General features: G+C 30.7%; 1 protein-coding gene across 2 annotated transcripts; it reads right to left on the reverse strand.

Annotated features, from left to right (window-relative positions):
- Positions 1 to 37: 37 nt before the first annotated feature.
- LOC143244073 (cohesin subunit SA-1-like) lies at positions 38 to 27,085 on the reverse strand. Of its 2 annotated transcripts, none has more exons than XM_076488102.1 (23): positions 26,970 to 27,085; positions 23,717 to 23,840; positions 23,359 to 23,557; positions 21,905 to 22,078; positions 21,453 to 21,657; positions 20,414 to 20,565; positions 18,461 to 18,534; positions 17,054 to 17,177; positions 15,924 to 16,022; positions 15,616 to 15,695; positions 15,242 to 15,464; positions 14,334 to 14,552; positions 13,563 to 13,745; positions 12,060 to 12,263; positions 10,457 to 10,527; positions 9,365 to 9,458; positions 7,011 to 7,184; positions 5,420 to 5,579; positions 4,825 to 4,958; positions 4,167 to 4,343; positions 3,679 to 3,887; positions 3,355 to 3,524; positions 38 to 377 (listed from the first exon to the last, which is right to left on the reverse strand). In XM_076488102.1, the coding sequence occupies exons 2-23, from the start codon at positions 23,797 to 23,799 to the stop codon at positions 283 to 285; spliced, it is 3,303 nt and encodes a 1,100-aa protein (XP_076344217.1). In that variant the 5' UTR covers positions 23,800 to 23,840; positions 26,970 to 27,085; the 3' UTR covers positions 38 to 282. The 2 variants fall into 2 exon arrangements, with proteins under 2 accessions (XP_076344217.1, XP_076344218.1); XM_076488103.1 differs by lacking the exon at positions 26,970 to 27,085 and adding an exon at positions 26,665 to 26,796.
- Between the last annotated feature and the right edge of the window lie 311 nt (positions 27,086 to 27,396).

Here is a 27,396-nt window from a genome sequence, read left to right on the forward strand (position 1 = left end):
TATGTATGTATCAATTACATTAAAAACTTTGGCAATACTAAGTAATATCTATTTTATTATAAATCACAAAAATACAAAAAATACCAAACTGGTACACGTTTTGTATATATAATATACATATTTACACTGTTAGAATAACGAAGATGAAAATATGAGAACAAATGTACTTAATATTACATGTACCACTTTTTATAACTTGCATTAAAGTTTTATTAAACAATGCCATCTACATGTGGAAAAAGTAAAACAAAAATAAGTTTATAGTATTTGTGTATCTTCATTTCAAGTCTGTGGTTGAACTTGTCTAAAATCCACCTCAGATCCTATTTCAGAGTCTTGATCCTGGTTACTCTCTTCCTCGGCTTGTTTTCCTTCATCTGAAGAAAATGTTTTTAACAGCCTCAAAACAATTATTCCAATAATATGTGGTCTCTGTTTTTAATTAACCTTTTTACAATGGGTCACAGGTCATGTAACCACATTTGTTGACTCGCATTCATATATCTTATAAGTGTGGAATCAAATTGTAGATTATAATTCAAACCTTAATATTATATATGAGTTAATTTCTTAATTTAAAAAGACATCTAAATATAGATTTTAGTGAGTTGCATGGTATGTTAAATGCAGCACTGTTTAAAATTAAAGTTTGTGATGTCAAAATACTTAATTCTACAGTTTTATACAAATTAGGAACTCAAGTTACTAATATTAACAAGCTAGAATATACACTAAGAAACTTGTATATTTTTATTTTGCTGAGATATGGCTTATGTATTGAATGAAACACAGCTCGCCTTTTTCCATTTTTGAAAACAATCCCGTAGACACTTACTTCAATATATGACATGCAAATCAACACCTAAGAATGTCCCCTAGTGGTCTTCTCAGCCACTTTAATCTGTGAAAAGGCTATCCTGTTCTTTTAAACCAACATTTCAAAAAGGTAGGTTGTGTCTTAAACTTTTTTAAAACCTAAATACATCTTTCTTACTAAGATTAATAAATTATACTGGAATTCTATGGTGTCAGTATAGTTATTTATGATTTATTGATTATTCAACTGGGTGTGTATATAAAACCTAAAAAGAATTTTAATATTCTCCAGATGTAAAATTTTAAAAGGCTTAACAACTGAGAAGAGGTAATTGTTTAATTTACTTCTATATAGTAGTAATGTGTAATAATTTAAATGTGACAGTATATTACAAAATACTAGTCCACTAAAACACAGCCAAGACCGTTTTATATTACTGGATACATAACATGAGAGTATATGTACCAGGTTAGCATAGGTTATGTAATGTCAGCTTGGCATGACTGGAAAATCAATATAATAAATATACGAGATTATTAAGTGAGAAAATTAAGTGTTACGAGACTTAAGCTACTTAGACTAAACATTTGTATTTTCATGTTAAAATATGTAGTCATTCTAGCACAAGAAAAGTATAATTTATGATGGTTACAAGGTTGGTGAAGTGACAGACCTAACAGAAAGTACAGAAAATAAAATATAAAAGTCTTATTATAAACGAATATTTGAAATATGTATATATAAAGGACCTTTTAGACATTATACAAATAATATTTGAGACTTCTGTAACAGATTTTTAATCAAAACAAATCACTTTACACTCAGAATAGTAACAACAGACTCTTATTTTCACAAACAAATATTCAGTAAAAATCTAATTCTTTGGGTACAAAATACTTGTAACCTTTATTAATAGTCTACCAATTTTTTTATTATGTTGACCTTCCAGTCATTCCTGGCACTCGGTACGTGTCCAGTAATATAAAACTGACCTTTAGTAAACTAGTATTTTGTAATATACAGTCACATTTCATATAATTTATAATAATTATGTTAATACATTAATAATTTATTTCTAAATAGTAATAAACTTATTTTTCTTTAAACAAATCAAGAAGTAAAGCAAACAATTATCTCTTCTTTGTACTGAAATGCTGCTGGATATAGGTTGCTAATCTATAGGATTTTTTTTTTGTAATATATATACACACACACACACACAGTTAAATATCCAAAAAATCATTAACTCTACTGATACCATGCAATTACACTATAATTTATTAAGCTTAGTAAGTAAGATATATTTAGATTTTAAAAAAATATGAAACTTTCAGCATTCTAAAGATACAACCTCCATTCTTGAAATCTTGATTTGAAAAAACAGTAGCTTTTTCATGGATTAAAATGGCTGAGAAAACCACTAGGGGACATTCTAAACTGTCGACTGAAGTAAGCATACATTTTATATTCTCATTTGTATGAAACTATAGACTTACTATTTCGACATCACAAAGGTCTAATTTTAAACAGTGCTGAATTCAACATACCATATGATGCACTAAAATCTAGTCAGATGTGTTTTTAATATTTAGTTTTAAATTTAAGAAATTAACTCGTATAATATTAAAATTCGTTTCCATTCTCATTGATATAAATTCTTAAAATAGTAGTTCAGTAAAATTTTGAATACAAGTTAAATAATGCAATGACCTGTCATGAAAGGGTTAAAGTATAAGAACTGCCATTTTATCTTTGTTCTTGTATGAGTTATTAATATAAATTAAATACAATCATAATCCTTCACCAGTGACTACCAGTTAAACAGAGTTCCAATAGGAAAACAAAATGTTTGACATTCATTTTGTAGAATTTAGAGATTATAAAATGACACTTAAATCACTTTTGACTTCATACATTCAATAAATGTGAAATGTCATCTTGTAATAAAACATTATAAAGTTATAGTAACTTTGGAAACTGTGATTGTCACATTTCACACCCCTTATACGATGTGACCAGGAGGAATGTGGTACAATGAAAAAAAAAAGTGTAAATAGATGTTCACAATGTTAGAAGTAAGATAACCCTTCAAATCACTAGAGAAAAGGGGGCTTGCAGCCTAAAATTTCATAAACATTGATATATCTAATTTACTTTTTGTGTGTGGGTTTGGACTGCAATGGCATATTTTTACCATTGTGATATTCAAATAAATATCTTGTCAATTTGCCATGGTTGCAACCCTAGAATGCCAGCATGAGATCACTGACCTCCTAAAACGTTAAAACTGTATACTAAACTAACAGTGCTGTCATTCTAGGGTTAACATTTCAACATGTTCTTATTTTATGTAATTAAAATAGTTTCTGTAAAGTCTTTTTGTGTTCTTCATCTTTTAGATTCACATTATATCATAAAAGTTACATTCCCAAAATCTAGGACAAGATATGTGTATTCTTACAAAATCGTTAAGGTTCAACTATACTCCAGTTACTATGGTGTATTTCCATCAATGTAATATTAACAGCTTGTTTTACCTTCATCTCTGTTTCGTTTCCTTCCTCGATACTGTCGAGCAGGAGCTCTAGCCAGTGGTTGTTCCTGCTCACCATGTACAAGACTATTTCGGTATGACAGCAATGGTTGCCAGTGGTCAGCTCTAGACCCAGGCATATTTGTCTGAATGTGACGGTCCAAGTAGGCAAGCCTTAAAAAATAATAGTAAATGAGAGAGAGATGGAGGCAATATCTTTAAACTTGTATTCAGAAGTTTAATTTCTTTTCTAATAATTTGATGTTAGTAGCAGTATTAGGAATTATAATTAAATGTTGTTGTAGTTCAGATAGAGGTGGTTACTTACACAACTTTCTTATCCAGTTTCATCAATTTATTGGTAAATTCACAAAGAATTTCAAGAAAAGCTAGGTTTGGAGGAGGGCCAAGAGGATCCACTGGATTGTCACTGTTACTGATAGCAAACAAAATTCCCTCTCGATGCAAGGCTGCCACAGCTTCTCGATTCTTTAGTTGATCCAAGCCAAATGAGAGAGAAAATCTTTTGGCCAGTTCCTAGAAAAATGAATATTCCTTCCAAACATGTGTTATTAAAAGGTACATGTTCAACAGAACTGAAAATAACCTACATGCATTAGGGAAGTTTTTAGGATAAATAAAAGTTGATTACAATTACAACATAACCTATCACTTTCTCTTTTAAAGTATAAACATAAAAATTTTGAGTTCTCCAATTATTTTCAAATCACAAGAATTTAATTTTCTACAAAAAAAATCACTACAGCTGGAATTTTGGACCTTTACTTGTTTGTTGTTGAAAAATAAAACACTCACTCTTATACCAATAAAGCTGTCATCGTTTCGATTTACAAGACTTGTGTTCTGTTCAGTTTTCATTTCTCTAAACAAGGTGGTAAGAGACAAAGCCATGGTTCTAGCACAGTTGACTTTGTTTATCTCTCTGGCCTTTCCTAAAGTGGCTTTAATGATGTCTCCATAATCATTGTAAAACTGTGAAGTAAATTAATAATTTTAGACAAGAAAGGCTAATCCCTGTCTAATGTGAGGTTTTCATAGTTATGTAAATTTACCAGTTCTGGTTCAAAATACCGAACTAAGAACTTTATACAACTTGTGATTGTTCATAATTTTATTAACTTCATTTTTACTTTTTAAATTGTCTTACCAACATAATAAGGCAAAGAATGTAAATTACAGAAACTACGTAATTTCTAGCATAAAAACTTAAAAAATATTACCACATTTTTGACTATTTCAATACTTGTGGGATAACAAACAGAGGTCTGTAAACGATGGAACAAAGTGAAATCAGTTTGTCACATCAGATGATAAATACAAGACTCTCACATTCATACAATTTTTTAAATTACGTTATCATAATAAATTTTAATACTTAAACCAAACTTGCATCCTTCAGGTTATCTGTTAAGAATGTTTGTTTTTGTAACAATTTTTTCAAAGTAGAACTTACTCTAACATAATGTTTGAAGATATCAGCTGCTTGCTTAACACTGATGATGTTATAAACAATTAGTTTGCAGAAAGAAGCCAAGAAGTTCCTTCTTTTGTGTAGCTCTTCAATTTTGGTGTGCTCATCTTGGTCATCTACAATATTGAACAATAAATAAAAAAACACCCACAGTATTTAGAGCTAACTATAAATGTACAACATACACTTTACAGTATATCTAATGAAGATAAAGACAAGTGAACTGCACTTAAAGCAGAGGTGCAGCCAAAGCGTTGGAGTATTTTCTGTCCATAACATCAAATGTGCCAGCTTTAAAAAGTAACCTTACATACTGTATACAGTATAAATACCCAATAACATAATATCTTTCTTTATGTTATGAAAGGTTTCTTTAACAATGCATGACCACTGTGATACAAAATATTAGGAAAATTTTAAAAAACAACGACCATGTACAAGTTACCTTTTTAAAGCCTACTTCATTTTAATTCTTACAACATTTATAAGACCAGAAAACTTTAACAGTAATTTTTTTTCTGCTTTGCCATAATATTATAAAAAGAACTTGTATATAGCTGTCTTCTCTCAAACTGACCATCATCATCTTCTACAAACACCTTGTCCTGTATAAAAGCTCCCAGCTGTTGTTGGAGAGTTCTACTTGGTTTATAGACTAATGAACCTAAAGCATGCTCGGCATTTTCTGCTAGCTGCTTACAGAAAACTATCATCAGGTCACAGATGGTAATGAATGCCTGAAATACAGATTAATTTTTGTTATAATATTGAGAATATAGCATAAACATCTATATATAATGTAGTTTCAATTTCAAAATGCTAGTAACTACACTCAAACCATAAATATATGTATATTTTTAATAAACCAGCCTTACAGCCTTGATACATTATGATTAAAACCGTATAACCTAAGCGATTTCAAAAGGTGTTCCTTTCTTTTTCCGAAACAAACTAGGAACTGTGAAGTTTGACACTGAAGAAGAAAGGTGTACCTTCAAAAGCATTTCTATTATAGGGTTTTAATAATTTTGTTACATTTTATGTGTGTGTGTGTGTGATATTTCCAAATAGGTAGCTGATCCAATTAAAAATGTGCAAATATGTTTAAGGTATTTATGTAAACATTACACAAGGGTTATCTGTGGTAGCCATCCCTGACTTTGAAATGACAGGTTACAGAATATATAGTTGTATAAAACCAAACTCTTGGGCTACTTTAATTAAATAGTAAGATTTGACCATCACTTATGCTGTACACATGACCCTCAGACTTACAACGTGACACACTACTTGGCTAACACTGAATTTTAAACTTAATTTAACATAAAGCCTACTTGGAAAACCAGTAAAAACTGTTTCATGAATTTAATGCTGTAATTCTATTAATCTTACAGTTTAAACTTAATTAAATAGTAGTGAAAAAAAAACAGTTTTTGTAATGAAGAGAAACCCACTTAAAGTCAAAATGTATTCTTAATATGGCTGGTATGGGCATTAAAACTTTAATTAAAATAAAGTACAGAACAGTGTTTCCACCTTCTTAGGTCATCTTCATGGTAACAAAGAGAGTTTGCAACTGACTGTTGCCAGGCACGTTTTAATAGCCATACTAGCTGCCTTAAGAATACAAAAAACAATTTTACTGTTTAAGCCTATTAACTTTAATTAAAATTCAATATATATGTAACAGCAGTTACATAAAATAATTAACACAATTTTTAGAAAGTTGTTTCTGAGCTTGGCAAGTGGTTGTTGAAATATAATGTTACACTTGTTTTGACATAAACCAATATTAAAAAACTTCCTTAACCAGAAATTCTACTCTACAATAAATCCATAAATAAGAAGTACTCATTGTTTTAGTATACAGCTTTATTCTTCAGATCCCTAGTTCTTAATTGACAGTCATTTCTAAAATCTGCACTAATTACCTCACTCTTTATACTTTTTTCTATGTACCACTTCCCACTGTACAAGAAAATAGAAAGAAAATCTGAAGTTTTATACCTCAAATACTACCAATTATTTTGTATTAACTTCTAGTCCAAAATTCTAAGTAAAACAACTTACCACACTATTGACTATCTAAATTAAGATGACTGATGAGATTAACTAATAATTTAAAGTAAAACCAATTTACTGATCTGGAATATGATGTCAGGCCTTACCTCCTCCTGGTAGGCATCGTTGTGATGGTGTAACAATTCTCTCATAGTCTCCATGAACTCCTGCAGTCGCACCTGTAAGCCATGTACCAGGGCTATTTTAGGACTAGATTCATCCAAGACATTCAGTTCCCACATGATACCCATGGAACAACAAGATATGGCATATCGAACAGCCTGATGAAAAATATAATTTGTTTTAACAGGTGATGATGACAAAACTTCTCAACTTGGGATCTAGCAAAACTCCAAACATATATCCATATAGCCTATGGCTTATATTCAATATAACTAAATACAAAATGACAATAATATCTTTAAAATTTTCAAACGAGTAAAACATTAATCTGACAGATGCATGACAGTACAATTCATTTGTCATTTAAATTAAAACATTCCTGTTTTTAGTCTTAATAAAATCACCTGATCTCTTTGTCATCGTTTAGTCTTTATAGGTATAATACTTTTAATTCTCAATAAAGTGTGTATATTTTTACAAAATTTGACAGTTTCAGGTAATATTATAAGTCTTTCACATACAAAACATCACATTTTTAATAAACTAAAATAAAGATTTGCCCATGAATACATTGAGTATTTGTTTTGAACAGTCTGTGTGAACGTGAAAAGTAATTTTTCATTTTAAGATTAAAAGTACTTTTCTTCCTCTCAAAAATCTCATATTTCCTTTACATTATCCTCTAAACTTTCTACATTCATTTCAACCTTTTTTTCAGAATAACTTTATCTGTTATTATCTATACACTACATTTATATCAGTCAATTTGACCGACCTCATAACCTTGAAAAGAAATCTAAAATCAAATTACTTTTCTTATCTTTCTAGAATGCCTTCAAACTGTTACATGAAACCACATTCATTTATCCTAAGTAGCTTTAAGCTTATAATTAAATTTTATTGTTTTATAGCCCTTCTAATCTTGTCAAACTTCTATCCATACCATTATAAGTTGTAAATCACTTAGGAAATACGCAGTACATGTTTAAGCTATTAAATTACCTTACCCATGACTTGCTTGTGTGCATGACACATTTTTATTACACTGTTATTTATTTTATCCAGTCTAACCTAAAGACATCCCTATTTTATTTTATTTTTATAACAAATAAAGAATAAGCATGAAATAAAGGACTTACTCAAATTTTCTTTCTTCTTGAGGTCAACTTTTGATGATATTAATGTATCTCAGAACAGCTGATATGGGTATTAAAACTTTTTACTGATAAGGAGAGAACAACGTTTTGACCTTCCCAGGTCATCTTCAGGTTAAGAAAGCAGTTCTGCGATGCATTTTTATTTCAAGTGGGTTTCTCGTCATCAAGAATTTTGATGATACTTAATATTACCTCCTTTTTATACTAATGGTAGTAATGCACTAAATAACTTTTAGTTAACACTGTCACTATGGGCCATGGGTCAGATGCCATGGTACTGTGTTTGTTGACTTGCATTCAAAACTTTATTTATGAATTTATGTCAATAAGTTTGGTATCAAACTATACATTAGAATTAAATTTTGGTATTATACATTATTTAATTTCTTATTTTAAAAATATACATTCAAATACACTTTAACATTGATTTCAGTGAGTCAGTGGTATGTTGAATGTAGCACTGTTTAAAATTAATGTTTGTGATGTCAAAATACTAAGTTTATAGTTTCTTAGAAATTAGGAACTGAAATTACTGATATTCATAAGGTAGAATATAAAATATAAACCTCCTACCTTTTATATTTACTGAGATACTGCTAACGTACATAATCAAATGCACTGGCTCTGCTCCCCTCTTTCCATTTTTGAAAACAGTCCCTTACACACACCTACTTGTGTATATGACATGAATAATCAATCAAAGGCTCAGCATGCCTCCCACGTGGTTTATCTTAGCAATTACAATTTTGCAGTGAGTAATTTACATTCAGTTTCATAGTTAATGTGGATAAAATAGAGAAGATATCTTGAGAAAATGTGTTGTGTGAGTCACACTAGGGAAAATTCAGGATTTTGTTAAATGTTGCCTCGTAGAATTAAGAGCTTAAAAACTTGTATACTATTTAAATATGGATTATTAGCTAAGCATTTATGCTATACTAACTGGTATAACATAAGCAAAAAGTAGTTTAATAATATTTTGAATGTGTCATGAAAACCGTGTGTCATGAGCAGTAAAGGATACCAGTGGCAATAGGGTTAAACAGTAGTAATTCTAACTCATTTTGCTGGTCTTAAATGTAGAAATTCGCTTATAGTATTTACTGGTATTAGCCTAACCACCTTGTTCTTTTCTTTCATATTTGTTAGGTATTATTTTTCAATAACACTGACCAACTTACTTGTTCTGGCAGACCTTTGTCCTCTTGTAATGCACCTTTCACCCAAAACTCGTGAACTCCTTCCCATATCCCCCAAGGTCCTAAATTGTGACAGCTGAAGAATGAAAAAAACATCATAACTTATATACCACATCAGCAACTATAAAGTTAATTAAAGTAGTTTCTGACTCAACTTTGCTCATTTCTGTGCACCTCAGTTAGTACTTTAAATAGGTAAAATTTATTAGTTTTGTAACAAGGGGTAAAAAGTGATTAAGTTTTGTTTATCATATTTTACAACAGCTAGCTTTCATGTGGCCCCTTGAATTTTGAATTTTTCTCCTTTCTTTTGTTCTACACTTTGTAGAAAAACTGCATCACACACCATATTCTAATTAAAAACTGCATCACACACCATATTCTAATTAAACACAATTTTGTTGAAAAAGCTCAAAAAATGTTCAAAGCTTTTTTTCATTTAAAGAAAATACAAGAAAAGTAGACTTTGGTGTAATAAGTAACTTCCCGTAGATGTAAAGCCATAATACTTGATACATAACCTGAATTAGATGCTACTAAAACTTTTCATTCTATAATTAATGGTAAAACCAATTCAACATATGTCTAAGTATAAAAATTATCTTGTACAAAGAACTAGGAGCAAACTCGCACAGAAGCTACTTGTATAAAGTCCCAAAGTGGAATCTGCAAAACCAGAAAAAAATTAAGTGTTATTATTAATAGTTGACTGTTGCTTAATATAAGGTTCACATAAATATATATATATATTGTGATATTAGACATAAATATATATAGACACATGTGTGTGTGTCTAATGTCTGTCTGTTTGTCCATTATCTCAATATTCCTAGTAATATCTATATAAAAAAAATACTTGTTTGAAATACTAGTAGGTGAAACATCAACTAATTTCTACAGAGGCTTGTTCACAACTTTAACTTAAAAGTGACAGGTATTCCAACACTAAATTGTAAACTATTATTTATTAATGCTCTCACTGGAATACAATTCATTCACTCAAATTCCCACACATATACACAAAAAAGAATTTTTCCCAAATGACAGAATTCCAATCATAGCTACAGATCTCACCTGTAAAAAATAGAGACCTTTTTGAGGGCAGAGGTAATGGAAAAGACTTCATCCTCATCCACTTCTTCACCCTGTCAAAATACAATTTATTTTTTTAAATTGTTTTAATTATGTTTCCTACCTTAAGAACCAAATGGAATTTCAACTTCACAAGAGTTACTGCATTATCTACAGAAACTGTGTACTTGTTTATTATTCATTCCAGTATTCAAGGGGATGAATGACTTGTATTGTCTGTTATCTGTTCAACAACGTATCATCATCATAGGTTTGTAATTCAATGTGCAAATACTATAACTTATGGCTTTTCAATTTCAAACATTATTTCACTAATACCATAATTTTATTTTCATGTGCCACTAACAGTTCAAGTAATTAAAATCTGAAAACTACTACAAAATTGAAGAAAAAAAAAGACAAAACAAAAGCAACTGTATGTTTTACAAAAATTTCATTTATTCACGAGCAAGGTTTCACCACGACAATGCCTTTACTGGCAAAACCACAGTTACGAGTTTCACCACACACCAATAGTTTCAAGTATCAATTATATAAAGCTATCAAACAACATGAAGTTTACCACATACCACACAAACACCAAATTTTTATACAATAATAATCTGTGTTAATGCATAATGAAAACTGTTTGGAGAAATCAGTGCAATGCCATTTTGCTTACATTTATCATAACTATCTTAACAACCCTCAGAAATAACAAAGGGCTTTTGAGGTGTTGTTACCTAACTTTTTGGCTTAAACATTTCAAAAGTAAACTATTACCAAAATTCATCTTTAAATTGATTTTACTGTTGGATAAGTCTACACTAGAACAAATACTTTCTACTGGATAAGCCTACACCAGAACAAACACTTTCTTCAAATGTTATATCACCAATACTAATTTGTTTTTAGAAGGATCAACTTTGATATTATCCTAGTTCCAGTCTGACAAATTATTCAGTTAAGAACTGGGTAAAACAAAACAATGCTTCACGACTTACAAATGATGTATAGGGCTGTTTCTTCTTCAGTGTTTTTTTCACTTTATTTATTAAACCATACATTACTACCAGTTTAAAAATTAAGCATAAAACCCTGTCCCGTGAGAAGATATGGAGAAGATACAGTAACAGAAACATTAACTACTAGTGCATACAAAGAGAATATGCAACACTGAAAACTTGGTAAAATGATAAGAAGCAATAAACCTCTTTTTTAAATCTTGTTTTGTGAAAACTTATCTTGTTGATAAGAGTTCAGTCTGTGTACAATAAAACTAAAAATTATTTTAAAACTACACTTACACTACAAAGGTTGATATTACTTTTAGTGATTGTGGTAATAAACCTGCAACATCAAATCTTCTACTTCTAATGATATTATACCATTAAACTTGTAACATAAAAACTGTTGTTTTCCACACCTCCTGTTTGTATAAACTGTCTTTATACAAGCTTAACATTACAAATAAAAATAATGCTAATTTGAAACTACATAACTCTCTCTCTCTCTTCAGTATCAACTTTTCACAAATTTGGAAATGAAACTTAAAAGCTACAATGGTGTAAAAAACATACACACATGTATATATTTACATACTTACAGCTTCAACAAACTCATTTAATGCCTGGCGATATCTATGCACCAAAGAGTCAATAAGTGTCCCCCTGGAAACAGCGCACCGAGAATGGATAGCCAGATCTTCATTGCATAATGACTCGTACGTTTTAGCACAGGACTCCAAAACTTCTGTATCGTTGTGTCTTTCTACAACTTCATGGATCAGTTTCAATAAGCTGTCTAAGTTCTAAGGTTGAAAATAAAACTGACTACAATATCAATAACCATCAGGAAACATTAAAGTTATTCACACAAAATTTTTAATTTTAAAGGAAAAGAAATTTCACTGCTGATAGAAAAATACAAAAATAACAAATATATCTGAATATTTTATTTAGTCCTAGGATAGTTAGAAAAAAATAAAAGACATTTTCTTGTTGAGGCTTCTTGTTCTTCTTCCTGATGTTACTGTACTAGTTAAACATCATTAACTTGCAGTTTGTGAGACATTCACTTCTACTCAAGAAATGATTTTTGAATGTTATACCTGGTGCCTGCTCTTCATTTCAGAATTTTCACACACAGTCTGCAAATAGTTGTCCTTAACTTTGAACTGAGAGATTCAGAAGAGGCAGTGAGTCAACAGCAGCCACAACCAACTATTGTCTGACCCAAAAGTGGAATTTAACTACCACTCTTACAGAGTCCCAGTACTAAGCAATGGGATGTGAACCAAGAATTTCTAGATTTAGTCATACTACTAAACACTAGGCCATGACAAGCCCTAGTATTTACTAACATTTGGCCATGTAACTGAATTAAATTTCTAGCACACATCCTACACAAATCAGTAAATAAAAAATTGGATTTCAAATAAGTTAATGTTTTAACCATTTTACAATTTGTTTAACCTGCAAGTAACTGGTAATATATATTTGGAAGCAAAAAAACCTTAAACTTAAAATAACTTTAAAATATGTGTAAACAATGAAATGTTTCGATACTAGACAAGTAAAGCAAGTTATTTTGGTCTAACTGTAGGATGGAAGTATGCACTGTACTGAATACCCCTCTAGTGTTAGACTAATGATCAACTCATTTTGAATTAGTGGGTGATATGTTTAGGTGTATGTACATTCTGTATTCAATTAAGAGTCTTCTGGTCCTTTAGTTTGTTGACCTCATAAATAATAGTGTTATCAAAAAGGTGTAGCTAAACTTCACAGTTGCAATAGGATTAATTTAATTTTTCTTTCTCACTATGACCATAATCCCATCCAAGATAGGATTAGCCAATAATTTTTACACATGGTTGGCTGACTGGCATAGTCAACAACAACATGGGATTAGCATGTTCAGTGACAGGGATTAAAAATCACAACCCTTACATAAGTTGAGCATCCCAACCACCAGGTCATGCCAGGCTAAACTTCAAAATTGTATGTGTATTTCTTTTTAGATGACAGACATCACCATGAACTCATATCTGAAGGAAAACTAACAGAAACTCTTTAAAAGTTAAAGACTACACAAATTGCTTGCTTACTTTTTCCTGTCTACTGGTGGTGTAAATCTCCAGATCAAAATACTGAGGAATGACCATAAGGTTGGCAATTTTCTCATTATCAGCAATATATTTAGCCAGAAGGTGTGGCAATGTTTGGATGAAGTGTTCTGTCAGTCGTACTCTATCATCTGCTATTTGCTTTAGTTCCTTGGCTGAGAGTTGCTGCAAATAGTTTTTCAATAAAATAAAACTCTGTGTTAACTTTAACCTATGTATAATACTACATTCATTTGTTAATACATACAAAGCTTATTAAAAGTACAAAAACTCTTAGCATAAATTACCAAAATGAGATTTTGCACTTTCACACAGAGCAAAAAATAAAAAATTAATCCTTAATAGACACAAAGTTTTCATCACTACCACCTGGATGTTATAATGTTACAATTTTGCAGTAAAGCTGATTTACATAAATAACTTTAAACTGGAAGTAATCACTGTTCACCAGTGGTACTAACATAATGACAATGTTACTCAGCATCAAACAGTAATAACAACATGTAACAAAGGACAAATATACAAAACTACAGAAGTGAAGATTTATGGAAGAGTAAATTTCACACACAGAAATTAAGTTTAACTCTCAGTCTCATGATCAACTTATTTTAACACATACTTGTACCCAGGATAGTAAGTTTCAGTCAATACTTCTACAGTACTGAAACCTAATATTTCACGTCTACAAAAATCTTACTAATTCATTAAGTTACAACATTTGTTAAACAAGGTGAAAAACAAAAGAAACCTCACCTTCCGATTAGGTCCTCTGCCAACAGGGGGCTCCCCAGTAGCAGCCTGTTTCACACAACAAACCATGATTTCAATGAGTGAAGTTTCCTGGCGATCATCCAGTGGCTCTTCTTGAGGTCCTGGGTCTTCTAAAAGCAGATCCGTCATACATTCCCAGTCTTTCATCATCGGATTACTTTCTATCAAGCTGTCCACTAAATATGCTCCATGTTCATGAAGCTACATTGTGAAATTCACAAGTTTTACTATCAAAAAGGTAACAGTCATGACATGATATTGTAGGAAGAATTTAGTTGAAATTAGTTACTTGTCTCTATGACCATTCTAATGGCATAATTGTGCCTTTGCTATCTGACATACTTATGGGAAATCAGATGATTTATCATCACATGTGAACAATCAAATAAAAATACAAGTCAGTGGTCTGATCTCAGTCCAAAAGTGTTAAAACTGAAAATCTTTATTATTAAGATATTTAATGTTCCATGTAATAATTCTTTTTATAGTTCTCTTCCAGAACACTCAAGAGACTTACACTAGAAAAAATGAAATTCTTTTAGGTACAAATAGAGTAAATAATCTGTGAGAACTTGGACATTGTCCAATAGATAAATTGAAAGGGTTTAGTCTCCTGAGTCCAAAATTGTAATTATAAGTAAAAAAAAAGGTCAACAGATGATAGAGCTACAAGATAAAAGTTTGTACTTAGTAAAAAATAACTCAAGACCGTTCTATGAGCCACTATGCTGCAGCTAAGGACAGAAGAGGATATTGATTATACTTATTTGGTGAATGGAAATCAATAAATCTTATAGCCATTCACTTCAGTACTCTATCTCACACATATGTATCATTTCCCTAAATTTAACACTGGATTTTGTGATTTTAATATTAGTGTTATTACTTACTTCACTTTCAATAAAAAACTGAACCAAATCCCGGATCAAAGGTGTATTTATGGATCGTTTCTTTCCTCTCTTTGTCAGCAAACCCTGAACAGCTTCTTCATCTGGTTGAAACAATCTTTCATTCAAGAACTCCCCTGCAGCTTGGGCAATGGCACGATGAGAAGAGTACACTAGCTCATAAACATGTTCACAGTCCTTATCGGTCAAGATTTCACGGTGATACCTAGAAACCCATATAAATGTAATTCAACACTTATATTTCATTCTTGTTTGGTGCCCAAGTGTCCTCAAGAGTTGGTTTTAATGACCAGACAAAACATTTTTCACTTTTAATATTTTTTTCTTGCGATACAAATACTTTTCTAAATACTTACTTGTGAATACTTATGACTAGTTTCACAGCATGTACAGCAACATCGTACTCTTTATCTAACGTCATCGCAACAATTCGGTCCTGGATTAAAAAAAAATCATCCCACTCAAATATATATCAAGATCAGCCTTATATTACAAGGAAGCACCCGAATCACAAGACTTAACGTTACATGGTTAAAATAATTCAGTTTTAATTGCAAGAGATTTACAAAGGCCCTGGAATTTGATTTCTAATCATTATCATACTAGTTTGTACATAGGAATAGAAGTCATTTACACATGTCAACAGTAAAAATATAATAAACACCTTAAACTTGTTCGTAAATAGCTCCAGTTTAGATGTAAGCTCTTCTGCTCCATACATAGGAAGAAGTGCCTGAAGACATTTCAACCTCACGTCTCCAACCTGAAAACAGAAAAGTACAGTAGACAACCAGTATTTCGTTCCTTCAAAAATAAAAAAACACATATTGTCATTTCTCCAAAGACTCCAAAATCAATGCCCAAGTAAACAAAAAAAGGGTTTTGCAGCAGAACAAATAAAAATTATATCTTTATATCAATCATACAAAATTAAATAATATTTTGCTTGTTTCTCCAGTTTAAATCAAACATTCCTTCAGTTCTTTTCAGTTTACACTAGGAAAATACAGACAGAAATAAAGCTGGGCAATCAGTGGTATTTGCTAATCAATTAAAGGGAATGTTGCTTAACGGATAAGCAAATACCACTGATTGCCCAGCTTTACAAGCCCGTTGTCAAAAATAAGTGACTGCAGGAGATACCCTTGGTGATAACAAAGATATAACAATAAGTTTTGTAGTAATATTTTGATAGTTGGAATAAACAAATTGTAATATCTAGAAACCCTAATTTTGATCAGTTGATTTAACATAACTTAATGTGATGCTAATTAATTTAACCACTATTCATACGCAATCATTTATATAGATTAAATTCTCAGTTCTAAACACAAAAACAAGCAATGTTTATTTTCAACATTTATGTTGAGCTACACACAGACTCTTTGCATAAACCACCCTAATTTCAAGCTGACAGACTAGAAGGAAAATAGTGAGTCAACAACAACAATACTAAATGGTTGTAAACAATGCATCTTTGGTCTCAAAATGTGAAAAAAAGTCTAATGGTAACAGGATGTGAACCATAGAACCCTAGATCTATAATCCAGAATACTAATCACTTGGCACAAAATCAAAAAGAGATAAAACTATGTTAAGTGTAAAGGTCTTAATTTATCATCCATTATTAAGTTCTTTCTCTAGTGTCATACGTCAGTGAAATAAGAACACAAACACTCATTTAATTTGTAATTCCTCACATAAAACCTGTAAGTTATATCCAAGTTACTAATTTCTATTTTACAACAAAACAGATTTGTGAGTTGAACACAAAACAGAGCTACAACAGCTCACCTTATCATGGAGGTTCCACCCTACATACTTCAGGTAACTGTCATCTAAGAAGTGGGAGTGAAATTTTTTCATCCATTGGCCGATCTCATACATACAAATAGCCCGAATTTCAGGTAACGTATCTCTATAAATAACAAAAAAAAAGATTTTGATATTTGCATTTGTTAAAATATATTTCCTCCTATGCTCCAAAATATTAGGAGAATTACATTAATAATACCTAAAATAATTCATTAACTGGTAATTAAATAACAGACATAGAAATAGCCCAAATTTCAGGTAACGTATCTCTATAAATAACAAAAAAAAAAGATTTTGATATTTGCATTTGTTAAAATATATTTCCTCCTATGCTCCAAAATATTAGGAGAATTACATTAATAATACCTAAAATAATTCATTAACTGGTAATTAAATAACAGACATAGAAATGAGCAGTAATAACACAAAATTACCACACATAAAAACAACACATCTTAAAGTTGTTTATTTAAAGATCTAATTTATTGGCTTCTACAGTAAGCTACATAATTATTAAAGTAATTTTTCAAGTTTTAATTATTTTTGTAGTTCACCTTAGAAACACTGAAATAACTGTTCTTAAAAACTTTCACTTCTCACCTGCCACAATTCATCACCTTATTCACAGATATAAAGTTTTTATTTTTTTCAACAACATATAGTTTCTTATAGTTAAATTAATACCTATAAATTAAACTTGCAGTATTTACTCCTTATTAAATACTAGTGTAATATACTCATCAAAAATGACTGGAAAAAGAAATGCATAGATCGGTTGTAAATGACAAACATCCTGGACAAAAAATAATTTTTATTTAAGAAACACCTTAAGTATGATATTCTTGTGAATACACTGACTCCAATGAGTGTTCCCATTTTTGTGATAATCAGCAAGCATTTTCAAATGTTTTTTATTTTGAGTTCTGCTGAAACCTATGTAAAGTTGTTTTTGATGGGACATGGGCTCTGGCAAGATTATGCCAAAATTGGGCAAATGGGTGTCAAATCTAAATTGTGTTGTAAATAAGTTCGACTTTGATTTTGTTTTTAGACTGAAGTAACTTGAGAATTAAACAAAGACACCATTTTCAAACTGCAAAAAAGGTGCAATTTTCTCTACATTCTAGTCCAGATGTATCTTTAAATTTCAATTAATTGTGGAATACTCACTTCAAATTTACAAAAAGGCAAACTACTCAAATTATGTAATAAATTGCTATGACATCACTGCATGACCAAGAGACAGACAGACACAGTGTATTTCATAGTATATTAGTATTTTAAATTCATTTCACAAGGGTGACTTCCAAAACTTGAATATATGTATATACATAAACAACACATTAAATTTAACACACATGTAATTGAGCCTTAAAGCAGGTTTACCTGTAGCGATGTACAAAGACACTCTTGAACATATAGGTCAGCATGTTTTTAATTTCTTCCATATTCTCTTCTAACTACAAAAAATTCAAATCATTTGGTCAAGATTAAAATATTCAAGTTATTCAAATATAATTATTTAAAAAAAAACAACCTAAAATTCATAGAAAAAAAGAACTTTAGAATTAAAATAGCATCAAATTGCTTCTTAAAACAGACTTACAAATTCTTCGAGATGTAAAATAGCAAGTTTAATACACTCCAATTCCACGACAATTTTTTCACCATTATCAAAAGGAATAACTGACTTACAAAAATGTATCCTAGGAAAATGTTTAACTGAATGTAATGACTACATATTTTACTTAAATCTTGTTACAAAACTGTAGCCTGACGAATAACAAATATATCAATATCAAATAATAACTGTCAACTAATAATTATTTCTGAATTACTACATTAAAAATAAAACTGCTTAAAAGACAAGAGCAGTTAACAGATGGACCTTTTTTTAATTCAAGGGCAAAGACTAAACTCTAAGCTACTTAGATTCAGGTTTAGCCTTCAGTATCATGACGTTCGTGACATGCGATACATCACTGTCAGACAGAAACTAACTCTGCTTTGAAAAAAACAGTTCACATCTACCAGAGATGCTCAAGTAGCATCCTAACAATATACACTTATTTCACGAGCAGCATGCAAACTTTGCCATCCTCTTTTGCAATATTAGGACTTTGATGCCAACTTTGTATTTTGCTTTCTCTGGTCTTTTCTTGTGAGGCACCAACAGCATAAGGTTTTGTTGTTGTTTTTCATCCGCAGCAAATCCAATGCAAATGTTTTTTACCATTTTATTTGAAATCAAAATCCACTATTATATTCACAAACAGCAACACTGTTTATATATATAATAATAATAAATAAATGAGGGTAACAAAGTTGGTCAGCTAATATTAAGAAGAAATTTGAAAAGTTATTGCCTGGTCACATAAATAAGCTCCTTAAAAAAAAGTCATATCATTACAATTAGCCATTTTTGTGAAAAACTCCCTGTTGACCTCATGATGTCATACTTCCATTTCAACTTATATTAATTCTGCTTCAAAAACAACAAGACCTGGAATGGCCAGGTGGTTAGTGACTCTCAGTCTAAGGGTTGTGAGTTCAAATCCCTGTCACATTAAACATACTCACCCCTTTCAGCCGTGGGAACGTTATAATGTGACAGTCAATCCTGCTGTTCACTGGTAAAGGAACAGCCCAAGAGTAAGCAGTGGGCAGTAATGGTTAGCTGCCTTTCCTCTAGCCTTTCGCTGCTAAATTAAAAATGGCTAGCACAGATTGCTCTCATATAGCTTTATGCAAAATTCAAAGCACACCAAGCCAAAAGGTAACAGCCTAAAAAAACCTTGCTACTGGACTCCTACTATGTTTTTGTCTAGCTTTTATCTCTATTACTACTGCCACTAAAGCATCACTTATACTTAACCCAAATACACAACTATTGAAAATTAAAGAACGTATTAACCGTGTATTAATGAATCAGAAATTAAAACTTACTCTTTAAAAGAGACCAACAATTCAAAGATAACTAATTTATTTCACTTTCCACATGATTCTTTGTGATTTTTTATAATATAAATTTTAAAACTTAGAGAACCTGTTATCAAAAACTAAAAGCAAATGAGCTCTGATAACCAACCTTAGAAATTCCATATTTAACACTTTAAAAGATTTATATGTAGTCTTACCAGTTTTCAGCAAACATTACACAAAGAGAATAACAATAATTATTACCGTGTTAAGATTTTGGAAATATGAAGTTTTGATTGGAAGAAAAATGACTGGAAAATATTTATTATGAGAATTTATCTATTCAACAAAATCACCAAGACCAAAGTAACAACTAATAGTGAACTAAGTAATAATGTTTTAGCAAGATAACACATTTACCTCTTGGCGTTTTGTCATCAACATTTCTAAACGTTCTGTTGCTCTTTTATCTCTATTCTTTTGACGCTCAGATTCGTACTGTCTCTGAGTGTTGTCTAGGTTGATACTTAGGTTTAAAGCAACATCCACCAAAGCAGTCATTAACTTCATGGCTGTTTAACAGATTATCATCACACAAAATCAGAAATCTGAACAGGAGTGAAAATATTTCTCTTTAGGGTCTATGGTGTTAAAGTATGAGAGTAAAAGTAGCTTTAAAAGAAGAAACAAAAAACCAATACCCCATTAGGCTTTACAAACTGAAGTAACAATGATTTTTTTAAACCTCTTAAAGTAGGCTTATTAATCCTTTTCAGGCCTATAAGAACAAAATATCAACTACAAAGACTTTCACATGGAATATTTGACACCTATAACAGGTCATAAAATATGTCAACTACATTATAAAATACTATGATTAAAATTTCAACTTGCTTAAACCACGTTAATAAACTATGACTAATTATCAATTTTCATAAGTTCGTTATTTAATGAAGAGCAACTGTTGGTTTATAAATAAACTTCATATACAGTTTTATTACATCAGCTGCAAATTAAATCAGAGAATGATTTTTTAAATTTTTTGCTTATATTTTATGCTAAATAAAACTACTATGAAAATTATTCAAGTCAGTTGTGTTAAACACTTTAGTAAATTTGCACGTTTGACTACAAACAAGTTTATGGTTTACTGATTTTCTAAAAAATTGCTCTAGATATTGGTTTAGCCATGAGCTTACGACTGTCAGCATAAATTTTAAAAACACACAAACTTTGGAATTTCTTCATTTTTTTTTATAACTAACATTAACAAAAAAATACCTGTAGCCTTGCTATTATAAATTGGCTAAATCATGAGTCACCTGTGTGTAAGAGTAAGTTGATGAAAAAGAGACAACTGCTTTAATCATAAAAAATTTTAAACACATTATTTGCAATGAAAACAATATATACATCATTGACACTGGTATTAAATCCAAAACCAAATCTGTTCTTATACCTGCCAAGGTTGCAGTATGGCGAAAAGCTCGGACCTGCGAGTCTGACAGACCAGTCAGGAGAGAAATCACATTGTCCATGAGATACTGATCATAAATAATGCTGTACTGACACTGCCTCACAAGCACTTGTACAAATTCACAAAAATTGGAACGAAATTTCTTCCAAGGAGGGCCTGACATGATGAGAGGATAGTCTCCACTTTCCTGTAAATGTCACCAGAAAATTATCATTGTCAAACTAAACAAAATAAACAGAATATTTAACATAAATTGTTTTTTTCTACTATATTTCTGACAGTTATGAAATTATTGGCCAAATGTACTTTCTCTAATGGAAAAGAAAAAATATGCAAAATCTCCATACAGAATGTATCTTACACTTCATTCATGCATGAATAAGAATTTTAGTTATGCTGATGTACAAACAGAATATCTATAAAGCCAACTCTACCTCGTCAAATTCTTCAGTCATCTTCCGAATAATCTGAGCGTGTTCTAAACCGGCCTGCATTTGTGGAGTGATTCGACCTCTGCATCCAGCACACTCGACCAAAAACTGCATTAAGTCAAGTAGAGCAGTATCCCTGTCTTGTTTGTATGATTCTATCCAGTCATCCACCACACACTACAAGTACACAAACCCCTCCTGATTTTTAAATCATAAATCTTATATGGATTTTTCACCAATACTCTTCATAATTTATCTCTTAAATACTGTTAGACAGATAATATAAATCTAAACTGATATCTCTAATAGGTTATAGTAAAAAGCTACGTTTAATAATGAAAATTATCTTTCCAATTTTTATAAATCATAGTACATGAAAGTCATTTTGACAGAAATCTAAAATATAACACAAATAAAGCAAAAAAGTTGCCTGACATACCAAGTTCACATAATAAAGCAAGTATTATATTAAACTACCTCCTGTGGTGCACCTTAAAACTAAATGAAAACATCTTCACCAAATATATAAAAATATGGGGTTTGAAAGAGAGTACCTTTAATAAATACATAGAAATATGGCATTTAAAAGAAAACATCTTCATTAAATACACAGAAATATAGAGCTTAAAGAGAACATTTTCTAAATACATAAAAATATGGTATTTGAAAGTGGACATCTTCACTAAATACACAAAAATACAGGGTTTGAAACACAACTTTACTGAAAAAAAAACAAATATGAGGTTTGAAAGAGAACTTCTTTACATAAAAATACAAGGTTTAAAACTTTTTGCTGTTGTTGTTCAAATGCTGTGAAATGTATTTAGAATAAACTGACTGAGAAAATTTAACAAATTTAAATGGCATAAGATTGAAAACATCATCAAAGAATAATAAAATTTTCTTTCAAGGTAAATAATTAAAGATAATAATCACCTCGTTTTCAATGGTCACATAATTGTACAGAACTTCAAAACTGCTGTTAAATAATTTTTATCACTCAGAAGATTACTAAATAGCATAAGTAGCAATTCCTTTCCCTTCAACATCTCCTTGGATCTCACTAGGGACAAGGATTACAACTTTTATGGGCTATGTCAAGCCCTGTAAAAATTTAGAGAGAATCCTAAATGTCTAAACTAAACATATCGTTAGAGTAGATCATCAAAAGTTTCCTTGCATATGTAGAACACATTACTTGCTAACTTGAAGCAGTAAACAGAATATTCTAAGTGCACAAATAATTGTCACAGGTAACACCCAAAATAAGCGTAAAAACTAAATCTGACAATATCCACTAGTCCAGAACATACAAATAAAACAAAACTGCAAACTAATCATCAAAACAGTCTTGGAACATTTATACATCATTTCAAGGACAGATCTAGTCTCCTCTGAAAGGTCTGAATAAAGGCTAAAGAATTTGCTTATGTAAAGCCAGGGTTAGAAACTATCACCTGTAAAGAACTTCTTCCTTGCTTCACGATTTCAAAGAGACTGTTAACATCTTCTCCTGGCACTTCCACTTGACCTCCACGTCTCTTTCCTGAATCCTTTGGACGACCTCTACCACGACCTTCTATTTTCCTTTTCTTTCCTCGAGTTGAGAAGGAAGGTTCTTCCACTTGAAAGTCAATGATGTCATCTACAGTATTACTGTAACAAATGAAAGGAGATTGCCATTACATGTATTAAAACTTGGTTAGAGCTTTTCTTATCTTCAAGTTTTAAAAAATACCATAGAATAAAAATATGATCACTCCTATTTCAGTTCAGTTTAAAAGGTTAAAGTAACAAAGAATTTCCACAACTTACGGAATATCTGGAAAAAAGTCATCAGAATCAACTGCTGGTTCCACCCTTTCTTCTTCTACTGGTCTTGTGCGTTTCCGTACCATGTTTAGTTTAAATGAAGCACTTTATATTTAATAAAATCAACCTAGAAAATAGAAGAAAAAACATTTGATCTGCTTATGTGAGATATGCATCACTTTGAAACATACACACAACACACTCTAATGGACTTTTTCTCTTCTTAATTATGGAATAGTTGCATGTGGTACATTATGGGTATGTAAACTGGAATAAACGAGAAAGTAAAATATGGTATATTTAAAAACAAGCATAACATCCCTTTAAGTTACAAATATGCTTAAAAAAAAAGTTGTTGAGAGAATCAGATGTTTTGTTTGTTTTTTTACCTGTGAGGAAGATAAATTTCAATACTTGTAGATTGAAATTCTAATATTTTTCTCTAAAAGATACGTATTACTGTGCTATTAAAATTTATACTAGTTATTTTAACATACTTTTGTTGTGTTAGTTATGATTGGATGTTCGAGTTTTATTTCCACAAGTACAGAGTGTTCGGAAAGTCACTGTGCAGTTTTGAAAGCGGCAATAACAGCATTCATTCAGTCTATTTCAAGCCAGCAACTGATAGCGGTGTTTAGAAACAAAATAAGAAAAATCCAAGTCTGTACTGATGCTAATAGGGGTCACTTTCAACATTGTTTATAATTGCCATTCATATTTACCTCCTGTATTCTATATTGAAACATGTCTGTTAATAAATATATAAGTACACAGTGACTTTCTGAACACCCTGTACAAACTAAGCATAATATAACTTAGTGTTATATACGAGTGTCACATTACAAGATACTAAAGTTATTAAAATTATATTAAAATAAAGAATTATAACAAATATTAGCTAAATAAGAAGTATAAATTATTTATGAGTTTAAACTCTTGTTTATATTATTTGGTAACTACCTGAAATGTAATGAACCATAAACTATTTAAAATTAAAATAATTAGTTAGATATACTGCTGGCCAAAATCTTAAGGTCAATGAACATAAAGAAAAAATATGCATTTTGCATTGTTAAGACTCAACCACTTATTCAAGGGAAAATAAAAATAAAAAACTTTTTTAGCATTTAATAGGGAAAATATGAACACTATGAAATTAGCCTACATACTAGCTGGTCAGAAGTTTAAAACCATACTAAAACGAAGTGTTAACAGTAAACAAGTAACGACATTTAGTCATTTGTGTTCAAGCATCAGCGTTGTCAACATCTTCTGTGTTACACTGGGTAAAAACATGGCAGAATTGTTGAGCTAAAAAGCAAAGGACTTTTCATGGCAAATAATGTGATTCTTTTTGACCATCCAGCATGTTCACCCAAACTGAACCCCACTGAAAATGTTTGGGGGTGGATGGCAAAGGAAGTCTATAGAAATGGACATCAATTCCAAACAGTGCATGATCTTCTCAAAGCCATCTTCACCACTTGGAATAACATTCCAGCCAGCCTTCTGCAAACGCTTATATCGACCATGCCAAAGCAATTGTTTGAAGTTATTTGCAATGACAGCCGTACAACTCACTACTGAGACCTCTTTTAAGCATTTCCTACCCTGTTTAGGACTTCCTTTTTGGTATGGTCTTAAACTTTTGACCAGCTAGTATTTAAGCTAATTTCTTATGTTCACATTTTCCGTATTAAATGCTAAAAGTTTTATTTTTATTTTCCCTTTTCTTATTTTCCTCTCTCAAAGCTCTACTCAAATAAGTGGTTGAGTCTAACAATGCAAAATGAATATTTTTTCTTTATGTTCATTGGCCTTAAGATTTTGACCAGCAGTGTATATCCTACAAGACTATGTAAAGCACAGCTGCAGTACTAGTAATTTATGGTATTAGCTCATAAGGGATTTTAATGTTAGATTAATTACATAATCTTAGTTAAATACACAATTACTGGGCAGGTATCTTGATAACATAGTACAAATTCAAAATAAGTGCAGTGGAAATTACAGGACATAACAAGTGATAGGACTGAGTTAAGTTTGAGATTTGTGGGATTGATTGTGACATGAAGGAAATTCATAAAAATACAGTGCCCAACACTTAACTCAGTTTGTTACTTAAGTATAAATAAAATGTACCACTGGGAAAAACTGTGCTACTAGAGAGAGAGAGAAAAAACAGCAAATTAGAAGCAAAAATTGAGGAAGTAAAAGAGGAAAGGGACATAATTAAAGAGTACTTTGAGTGAGGCCAAAAATAAAAATCCAGGGTTTACATTTAGCATTCAAAAACTAGTCTAATAGATTTGGATCTCTGGTTACTTGCAATGACAAATGTAATGATCTAAAGGTTTACATATTAAGAGACTATATTATTCAGTTAACAGAAGTGGGGAGTACAGAAAAGTTAAAAATGAAATTTACTTTCTAGGTGCATAAGTACAAGGGATCACAGAGCTTATTAACACACAGATGTATTGAAAGAAATAGCCAACATTTAAAAGTATACAACAAATGTTTAAAGATGAGAATGACCCTCATCTCAAGTTACAACAAAACACTGTTTTACTAAATAATTTATTGTATAAACATAAAATGAGATCCTGTGAGACAGGGAACTGTCTCATGTACTACATTTTGAAGTCTTACTTGTTATTATTGAAATAAATAAATGTATATGTGTGTGTGTGTATTTATATATACATATACGCATACATATCCCCAACAATACAAAACAAAAAACACTAAAAATCGCAGTTGCTAATCTATGTCTTTGGTAAAATAATTTCTTACTTTATATGACAATTGTTACTATTAATAGTAGTTACTATATACTGTTTTTTATTAACCCACGTTCAGATGAATATGTTAAATTTAAGCGCAGATCATCTTAAGCTAAAGTTTTCAACTACTATTTACTATTTTACTAAATGAATTTGCAATACCTTCTATACAAACACATAAGCAACAGTACTGTAATTTCCAGTTCACATGCATCAAAAGTTAGGCCTACTAGTAGTAATATTAACAGCATGAACTTCAGTAGTGTTACTATTCAACAGACCTAGTATACCTGTGAACAAAATATTAATTATGAAAAGAAAAAAAAATCGAAAGAATAAAGCCAACATTTTATTATCTATAAACATTTATTACAAAAACTGTTTTATCATATTGTCCCACTTATATGTAATCAACTACTTCCTAAAAGTGTTTAATTCCTACTTAAATTTTGGGTTTGAGTACTTACATTAACTCCACTGTTTAACTCGCCATCTACCTATAATCAACATCAAGAAGCTTTGGCGCGAAAGTATTTTATTATTTTTAAAAGTACTACTCTGTTATCGTTGTTCTTTGCCATCAACAATTTTCGTTTAGCTAAAATATCATAACTATTAAGTTATATATATAAAGAGACAGAATTTGAAGAGAAAGTCCATGAAGATATCAGGTCATCAAACTTTCTATGTTAGGAACTTAACTGTTTAATATAATTTTAAAACCATCCATATAGTAGCATAATACGCTTATAACATATTTAACAGGATGGCATAAGAGTGGTTTTTCGTTTGTTCTTTCTTGTGTGTTTAATTTCACGCAAAGTTACTTAGGGCTATATACCCTAACTTTACTTAATTTTAAATGACAAACTAGAGGAAAGTCTCTAAAGTCAA

This window comes from Tachypleus tridentatus, chromosome 2 (assembly GCF_004210375.1).
Source record: "Tachypleus tridentatus isolate NWPU-2018 chromosome 2, ASM421037v1, whole genome shotgun sequence".
Taxonomy (NCBI): Eukaryota; Metazoa; Arthropoda; class Merostomata; order Xiphosura; family Limulidae; genus Tachypleus; species Tachypleus tridentatus.

Bases quoted from the DNA above. Each gene is read 5' to 3' on its own strand.
- LOC143244073 (XM_076488102.1), bottom strand. From the start codon at position 23,799: ATGGTACGGAAACGCACAAGACCAGTAGAAGAAGAAAGGGTGGAACCA. The intron at 13,746-14,333 runs GTGAGGTTTCTT...AACTATTTGCAG, and splicing joins GCAGAGGACCTAATCGGAAG to CAACTCTCAGCCAAGGAACT. The intron at 378-3,354 runs GTAAAACAAGCT...CATTTTCTTCAG, and splicing joins GAAACGAAACAGAGATGAAG to ATGAAGGAAAACAAGCCGAG.